This window comes from Crocuta crocuta, unplaced genomic scaffold (genome assembly GCF_008692635.1).
Source record: "Crocuta crocuta isolate KB4526 unplaced genomic scaffold, BGI_CrCroc_1.0 scaffold102, whole genome shotgun sequence".
Taxonomy (NCBI): Eukaryota; Metazoa; Chordata; class Mammalia; order Carnivora; family Hyaenidae; genus Crocuta; species Crocuta crocuta.
Genome location: NW_027530019.1, coordinates 8473226 through 8482495, shown reverse-complemented (window position 1 = coordinate 8482495; position 9270 = coordinate 8473226). Strand labels below are relative to the sequence as shown.

General features: G+C 44.8%; 1 protein-coding gene across 2 annotated transcripts in view; it reads left to right on the top strand.

Annotated features, from left to right (window-relative positions):
* SQOR (sulfide quinone oxidoreductase) overlaps positions 1-9270 on the top strand; it is a 50308-nt gene that overhangs the window by 18594 nt on the left and 22444 nt on the right. For both annotated transcript variants that reach the window (XM_077764470.1, XM_077764471.1), the window contains 2 exons: positions 3545-3795; positions 6903-7073. In XM_077764470.1, the coding sequence (XP_077620596.1) occupies positions 3562-3795; positions 6903-7073 (405 nt within the window). In that variant the 5' untranslated portion in view covers positions 3545-3561. The remainder of the gene's footprint in view (positions 1-3544; positions 3796-6902; positions 7074-9270) is intronic.

The following is a 9270-nucleotide window of genomic DNA, read 5'->3' as shown; positions in this document are numbered from 1 at the left end:
GGTTGTTGCTATAGGCTTGATTTAGGTCAATGTCAGACCTTCTTATTGGTTCCTGAGTAACGTTATCTGACACCACTTCTAACACCAAATGTATGGTTTTTCCAACCCCAGTCAATTCTCTGACACCAAGTGGGTGTCCAGCAGTTCAATGCTGATGTTAATTCCCAGAGTTAAATCAGACCCCACAGGGTAAGGGCTCAGCTTCGTAAGACCGGCCCCACTTCGGATGTCAGCTGCAAATGGGGTCCCAGGGGACCCACACTTTTGTCTGGCTGACTGCAAAATTGGGGGTTCCCATGATCCCCACCTTTTAAGGTTTCACAGTTCACTAAAATGATACACAGATCTCAGGACAACACTTTACTTATGCTTACCAGTTTATTATAAAGTTTATTACAACACAGAAACAGCCAGGTTGAAGAGAGCACAGGTACGGGGGTCGGGGTGGGTGGTAGGGAGCTTCCTGGTAGCGACCCCCGCCCCCAGCACTTCCATGTGCTCACTAACACAGAAGTTATCAGAATCTTGTTCAGCAGTTTTTATGGAATCAATCCCCCTGACATTCTGTTTGATGACTGTTTTTAATGAAGTTGATAAAACTGTTTGAGAGGACTTTGTGTTTATAAATACTGAATCCAGAAACAGGCTATGGATAGCTGCTGGAATAAAATAGAACTAGCTTTCATGGCTGAATGAGGGAAATATTTGCGTGAACTCTCTCTTTCAAGAGAAAAACCGTGGCGTGTTAGGCTGGAAGGGAATGAGAAGGTTAAATGACGTTGGATGGGGTGGCTGGAAACCAGGAACTTAGCCAGGCCTCCTTCTAGATCATTATTGTTTAACCCTTTCCACGGCGTTTTAAGATGTAGTGTCAAGACCATGAAGAAATGGTTTCTCTCTTCTGGGAAGTGAAGAGTTTTGCTGTTAATCTGTCATTTTGTGGATAATATGAAAAGGCAGGATGTAACAACTGTCTATTCACCATAAAACATCTTTCCCTACCAAACAGCAACATCCAACTTGGTGGTTTCTTCCACTCCTCAGTCATTTAAAAAAAAATCAAATTGAGTGATTTTTAAAATTTGAAATCTGGAGTTCATTAAAGAACACCTGAGAAAAACACACGCAAAGAAAAGGAAAAAAAATCAATTATAGTTACATCAAAACATTAATATTTAGGTGTCAGTACCATAAAAAATAGTTTCCCTTCTCTGGGAAGCGTGGAAAATATATCTGGATTTTTTCCCTTTAACATCATCACATGGGCAGCATTTTGTTGCTGTGGATAAGTATCAGAGAGACAATAGAGTACAGTGGCTTAAAACACAGGCAGTGGCACCAAAGTGCCTAGGTTCAAATCATGGCCACCACTTATGGACAATATCGTCTTGAGGAAATCACTTAACTGCTCCCTGGCTTGATTTTATCATCTATAAAATGGAGATGATAAGGGCATCCAGCTCACAAATTACATGCTTGTGGAAAGGACTTAATACATGTTACTTATCAAAATAAAGATTTTATTATAACATTAATATATTTTTATGGTAGACATTTTATAAAACACAGAAAAGCAGAAGAAATCAAAATCGCCCATTGTCTTATATAACCATACTTAACCTTTCTCCCTGATGTTTTGACTCTCAGACTGCTATTCCCTGCCCCTCCCTACCATATTAAATGGAGTCAGTCATCAATTCATGTCAGTTAAAACTGTCTGGGCCCCGAGCCTTCCCTGGCCAATGTGGAGCCTGTAGTTTTTTTCTGTAATAAGTATGTACTCAGATCCAATCCACAAACCACTTAACTGAGGGTTCACCATATTAGGAATGAATCTGTGAGAAATACTTTTGTAAATGTTTTTCTTCTTTAGCGTTAGAGATTATTTCCTTAGCCTGGAATCCCAGAAATGGAAACGCAGGGACAACGGATGAGAAATGTTATTTTCTAGAAGGGTCATACTGATTTGAAACTTTTAGCTACAGTTTATAAGCCTGCCCCACTTACTGTGAGCACCCAAATCCCCCCACCTCTCTCACTTGGAAGTTATGTGTGGGGAGGAGTACCCAAACCCTAGAATAGTTCATTCTCAAGTTAAATCAGCACTTGGCTCCTCCTTCCCACTAGATCATTTCTCCCTCCTCCAGAGCCTTTCTTGCTTCCTTTCACATCCTTTCCCCCTCTTGGCTTTGTTTCATCCCATTGTGTAACCTTCCTCTTCTTTTGCTGGGGGAAAATAGTAGCATTAAATTGTTCCCACCAAGAAGTTGGTGACCTCAGCAGCTGGAAGTGTTATCCCCCAGCTGGGTGTCTGCATTTTAATAAAGGGTTCCTGGGGCATTGTTGAACCCAGAGGACTGAACTTGATGGTGGGATTTGGGGCAGCGGAATACCCAGAGAGGGTGATATTTTGAGTCTGGGCCCTGCAAGTTATACAGGTAGGTGGTGCCCAAGGTGTAGGGCCCGTTCTGCAGTTTCTGAGAAGCCTTCACTCTCTCACTGCCACAGCACTACCTGCTCAGCACAGACGCATGTTTCCCTAAAGGTAAAGTCTCTGCGGGGAACTGGGAAGGGGAGACTGTTGACTGGATTGGACATAATAAAAGACTGGTCAGCAGCGTGTACAGATTCTTTACGTAAAACATAACTTTATGATACCAGGTAGGGCTCCTTTTATGGCTTTGTAATCATCTAGTTGAAATTACCAAAGGTGCAGAGGGCTTTTGCTTACGCACAGCCAGTGATTTGATGACATTGCATGTCCGTGAGCAAGTGGAGCCAGGAGGCCTCTGAGTGGGGCCCACGGCCTCAGTTACCTTGCTCTGAACTCTGGGTTGCAGAAGGTGGGTTTCTTCTGGACTGTTTCTGTTCCATCAAGATCTCGGGTGCCCTTTAGGGCAAGGAATTTTACAGATGTGTCTCTGTTCTCCTACATCTTTGATGGGTGCAAAGGTCAAAGAAACAGTTATGGAGTGTTTCCGAGAGGGGAATGGGTGGCACTCTAGGTTTGTGGTTGGACAAGGAGAAGTGTAGGCTAATTATTATTTTTATTATTTTAGAGTTTATTTATTTTGAGAGAGAGTGAGTGAGCAGAGGAGAGGCAGAGAAAAGGGGAGAGAGAGAATCCCAAGTGGGCTCTTTGTTGTCAGCACAGAGCTCAGTGTGGGGCTTGGACTCATGAAATATGAGATCATGACCCTGAGCCAAAACCAAGAATCAGATGCCTGACTGAGCCACCCGATACCCCAGTTTGGCAAACTATTAGAGAGAACTTAAAAAGTAAGTCCTGTCTGGTTCAACAAAAGTCCTAGGGTTCCTGAAAGAAGGAGGGAGAGAAATGGAAAGCTTAGCCAATTGTTAGCTGTCAGTGGAGTGTTCCCAGGAGACTTTTGACCACAGCCAGATGGGAAGATGGTCTTGAGAGCAGATGGTGGGAACCAACTAGAGTTGGTCAGTTACCAGTCTCCCTTTTCTCCCTGAAAGAAAATGGTTTGGTCCCGTAGGGGTCCCTACCTTACACACAGCCTTGTCTGCTCCTTTCCAGCCTGATCCAGTGTGAAGATGACCCCACTGGCCACTGTGGTATCTGGCCCCCGGGCCCGGCTCTTTGCCTGCTTCCTCAGGCTGGGCACTCAGCAGGCTGGCCCACTTCAGCTGCACACAGGGGCCGGCCTTTCAGCCAAGAACCACTATGAAGTGCTGGTACTAGGTGGGGGCAGCGGTGGGATCACCATGGCTGCTCGCATGAAGAGGAAAGTGGGTGCAGAGAATGTGGCCATTGTTGAGCCCAGTGAGGTAAGTCTCTCCGTTGTGAGTGCATGAGGGCATGAGCATGTGCACCTGTGTGTTGGGGGGGGCGGGGGGGTTGGGTGTGGATGGCTTTTAGGCACTGTGTTGTCCTGTTCCTGGATTAGTGCTTCTCCTTCTGGACACAAAAAGCAGGCCATCTAAAAGGACTGGGAGAAGGTGGTAAGAGGAGGAGGAGAGAGAGAGAGAGAGAGAGAGAAAGAGAGAGAGATCTAGGCTTTTATGGTCTTCTCTGTATTAGTTTCTAAGTATTGCCATAACAAATTATCATAAACTTTGTAGCTTAACACAATAGATTTTTTTGCTCACAGTTCTGGAGGCTAAGGTGTCAGTAGCGTCATGCTCCTTCTGAAGGCTGTGGAGGGAAGAGGGAGTTGGTCTAGGCCTCTCCTCGCTTCTGATGGTTGTGGACCATTCTTGGCATGCCTTGGCTTGTAGCTGCTTCACTCCAATCTCTTCCTCCATCTTCACATGGCCTTCTCTCTATGGGTCTTTAGTGTCTTCGTATGGCTTTTTTATAGGGACACCAGTCTTTTGATTTAGGGCCCACTCTAATCCAGTCTAACTTCATCTTAACTTGATTACACCTGCCCTATTTCCAAATAAGATCACATTCACAGGTTCTGGAGTGAAGACTTGAATATCTCTTTTTGGGAGAGACCGTTCAACCCATAAATGCCTCCCAATTCCAACCTAGTGTCCAGAGGAAAATCAGTGGCCATTCATTGTACTTTCCTTTCTCTGTTCTAGTCTGCAGAACAGGTGATGAGTTGAGGGGCAGGGAGGCCTCTGGGAAAGGTGTTAATGGGTTTGGGAAATTTAAGTACAAGGGTTTACACATAGATAACAAAGCAGAAAAAGATAGAGATACCAGGAAGGAAGTGGGGAAGTGTTCGTAAGGCACTATTTCATGTACAGCATTTTAAGATGGTCCAGAAGCTTCAGAAAAAAGATTCCAGATTTTTGGGGGTTTGCCTAAGGTTTCCTAAGGTACTACGTGTATACCCATTGGGAGCTGTGTCCTTGGGAGGGAAGCGAAATGGATACAAATCCTGTTTGATGGGGAAGGTAAGTCAAGAAAAGCACACCCCTTTTCAAGGACTCTCCCCAGTCCCTGTGCACTGCCCAGGGCCTTGTTGTAACCTCAGACTGTGTGCTGTGGTCTGGGAGTGGACTAGAGAGGGTGTGCTCTACCATTTTCCTTTTTAAAGTGACTGATTCAGGTTCCATGTTAAAAAAAAATTTTTTTTAATGTTTATTTTTGAGGGAGGAAGAGCAAGCTGGGGATGGGCAGAGAGAGAGGGAGACAGAGGATCCAAAGCAGGCTCTGTGCTGTCAGTGCAGAGAGGAACGCAGGGCTCTCACAAACCATGAGATCGTGATCTGAGCCAAAGTCAGACACCTACCCGAGTGAGCCACCCAGGTACCCCAGGATAGTGTTTTAAATGACAGTGATCTGAGAGCTCTATCAGGGACCTGTGGTGTATTATAGCTAAGCCAAGGGCACGTCTCCCATTGGGGCTACTCTTTGTATGAGGGCTTTTCTGAAACACTGGGCACAATTCAGGAGGCCAGAATTATGGCTGTCCTTCCCCATGAGGAAGTTCGAGACAGGAGTCTCTCAAAGGTGCTGCCAGGGGCTCAGAGGTTGGGTACTTTCCCTCCTGTGTCCTGCATCGTTGTTGGTGGAGCTGATGCTTGTTTGTAGTCTAAAAAAAGAGTCTGGACTTGTATTTTTATTCCTTTTTCTGTTCAAGATGGAGTTGAAATCAATGAGTTCTCACCATTGGAGACGTCTGTTCCCCTTGTCTTTGATCACATCCATTACTGGCTGCAGGAGGATTGCAAAGCCATTTTTCATATCCTCTTTATTGCTCTGTGTCTGGGAATTCTGTTCAGCCAGTTTGAGGCATTCTGACAGTGTTGAGAGTTCTTGGTCCCCCAGGCTACTCCATGAGTATCTTGGGATTCTCAGAAACCAATCTGCCCTTTGCCCATGAGTCTAGAACTTTCAAAACTAACTTAGATCAAGAGAGGACCATCTGAAGCAAGAACATTCCAGGACACAGTGGAAATTTGGCATTAGAAGGTAGGATCTGGTGCCTACTGGCTTCGGGTGTAAAGCCTTAGAGAGCAGAGGACGGGGTACCGGGGCTGAGAGGGAATGTCTGTAGTCCTCCATGCACTTGGGAAACACAGTTGAAAGTTAAAGAGGTTTTAAGGGGTGGCTCAGTTGGTTAAGTGCCGGACTTTGGTTCAGGTCATGATCTCATAGTTGACAAGTTTGAGCCTCACATCGGGCTCTATGCTGACAGCTTGGAGCCTGGAGCTCATATTCTGTGTCTCCGTCTATCTTGGCCTCTTCCCCCTCTCTTAAAAATAAATACTAAAAAAACTATTTTAATGAAAAAAAAAGAAGTTTTGAGACTCCTCAAAAATGGTTGTAAACTTTCCAGACTTAGTGTAGTCTCCAGATGCTTCTAAGGAACCATATTTAGGCTTCTAGGCTTAATTTTCCTTTATGTCTGTGTATATAAATGTACCCATAATATATATGTATGTATGCATGTATATATAACATGTACATGTTAAGCACCAAATCTACTTTGAGCAATAAATAGTACAATGGTCATGAAACACAGTTGATGACTATTTCTTTATGATCTTGGCAGAATTCTTTTTTTTTTAAATTTTTTTTAGTTTATTTCTGAGAGAGAGAGCGAGCGTGAGCAGGGGAGGGTCAGAGAGAGAGAGAGGGAGACACAGAATCTGAAACAAGCTTTAGGCTCTGAGCTACCTGTCAGCACAGAGCCTGACGTGGGGCTCGAACCCACAAAGCATGAGATCATGACCCGAGCCAAAGTCGGACACTTAACCGACTGAGCCACCCAGGTGGCCCCGATCTTGGCAGAATTCTTATGTTGGGTGATTGCCTTTCAGAGCTTAACATATTGGGAGATACCAATGGGGAGGGCAGAACTCACCTTCTAAGACTTCTATGTATAATGATCCAAGGGTGGGAAGGGAAAAATTGAGAGTCTAGCTCATGTGCCTTTAACTTTAACCCTTTGAATCTCCAATGCTTTGTTTCTCAGAGACATTTCTACCAGCCAATCTGGACGCTGGTGGGTGCTGGTGCCAAACAGTTATCCTCATCAGGCCGTCCCACTGCGAGTGTGATACCATCTGGAGTAGAATGGATCAAAGCCAGAGTGACTGAGCTGAACCCAGACAAGAACTGCATCCACACAGACAATGGCAAAGAGGTAACTACTGGGCTCCTTTGGCTTTTGTTAATCAGTTTTTGTGTTAACGCACAGCCATTACCAAACTAGAGAGTTTCATGGAGAGAGAGCAACATATATGAAAGTGTGTTCACACTCNTAAAAAAAAAAGAAAGTGTGTTCATGGATGTGTGTGTTGATACTGCATGTGGTGGGAAAGCATGTGGTGAATGGAAGATGGGGTAGACAGAAGGACTCAGTGGTGCTGAATAAATGAACAACTAAGACATGTGTTTGTTGAACACCCACTGTTGCTCGGTTGCTTGGTACAGTATCTTGCATCTGAATGTTTATTCAACAAACACTACTGCTACATGTTAAGATAGCAGGCACCTCCCTTCTTTTACCTTTGAAACAGCCAGCTTCTCTACCTGACAGCTGACCTCCCAGAGGAAGGGGATGTTGGAAACTATCCATCCCAGTTACACTAGGGTTTGCTCTGCCAGAGTGATGAGGGACCGTGTGAGTCTGGATTGTACCAGGGCTAAGAAGATTTTCTGTGGCTAGAGCTTGAGGCTCTTAGGTGCTCAGTACCATTTAAAGTCTCCTCCCAACACCTAGAGATCAAAGTCCCTGTGTTTGACTGAGGGGATGAGAGCAGGATGGTGAGGTGACAGGCTTAGAAGGCATCTGCAGTCTCATGTCCACTTATCTGCTGCCAAGCTCAGGACTGTGGCAGGCGGTGCAGTCTGGCATTTTCACAGAACCATAGAATCTGGAAGTTGGTAGGGATCTGAAGGTTTTCAAGTCCAGTCCCTTCCTCTAAGTAGCGGCTCATTGGCGACCAGCGTTTGTAACCCTTCCTTGGATTATGGATCTTTCTGAACATCTGATAATAAGCCCTGTCTAGAAAATTCATATACATACTAAATTTTGCATTTAATTTCATTGAGTTTAGAGATTCTTTGTAGCTGTTTTCTAAACCTGGATCAGGAGTACCTGCCTTACAGCATCATTGATCCTTGGCTTTCTAGCCAGCCAGTCTGCTTGTCTGCCTGCCTGCCTACCTGCCTGCCTTCCTCTTCCCACAAATAATTACTAAGTGTCTTTTCTATGTTGACAGAGAGAGTGCAAGCATGATTGGATGTGAGCGAGAGGGGGAGGGGCAGAGAGAGAAGGAGAGAGAGAATCCCAAGCAGGCTCCATGCTCAGCACAGAGTCTGACTCGGGGCTCAATCATGACCTGAGCTGATATCAAGAATTGAAAGCTTAACTGAGCCACCCAGGTGCTTCTTTCCTTCTCTTTCCCTTCCCTTCCCTTCCCTTCCCTTCCCTCCCCTCCTTCCTCTTCCTGCTTCTTCCCTCCCTCCTCTTCCCTTCCCTTCCCTCCCTTCCCCTCCCCTCCTTCTTTCATAAGCCCTATGCCCAATGTGGGGTCAAACTCATGACTCTGAGATCAAGAGTCACATGCTGTACTGACTGAGCCAGCCAGGTGCCCCTATTAAGCATCTTCTATAAGCTAGATACAGTTTTAGGCATGAGTGAACAAAAAGAAACAAAAATCCTTACTGTCCTGGATTTTATATTCAGGTGGGGGAGGGCATCCAATAACTGATAGACATAATAAGTAAATTATATAGTGTGTTAGAAGGTGATGAGTATTAATAAAAATAGAGCAGAGTAATTGAGACTGGGGTATGTGAGGGAGGGGTTGAATTTAAAATGGGCTGATATTTACATGTCCCCGGGTCAAGGAGCTCTCTGACAACAAGTGATCCCTCTCCATTTTTTAGAAAGGTTATATGAGAGTTCTGCCTTTAATGAGTCAGAATCCATCTTTCTGTAACTACCTTCCTATTCTTTGTTGGACCCCCACAGTGTTATTGGCCTTAATACCTTTCTTGTTCCTTGTTTTACCCTGTAGCCTGGCCAAGACTATCTTTTCTTTTCTGTGGAAGAACCTTTCAACTACTTGAATATGGCTCTTATCATCTGTGTAAATTTATTCTTCAGGTAGATTTATGCCCCATCTCCACTTTCCTCAACTCTTTCTACTGTTTCGTGGCCTCCAGTTCCCTCACTGTTCTCTCTATCCTGCTTTGGACATCATTGAGCTTGTCGGTGCCCCCATAAAAGGGGTTGCCTAGAAGAGTAGGCAAATTTATAGAACAGCCCAGAATAGAGTGAGATCATTCTCTCCCACAACTGGATATAGCCCAAGTTAGCATTTGCCTTTTTA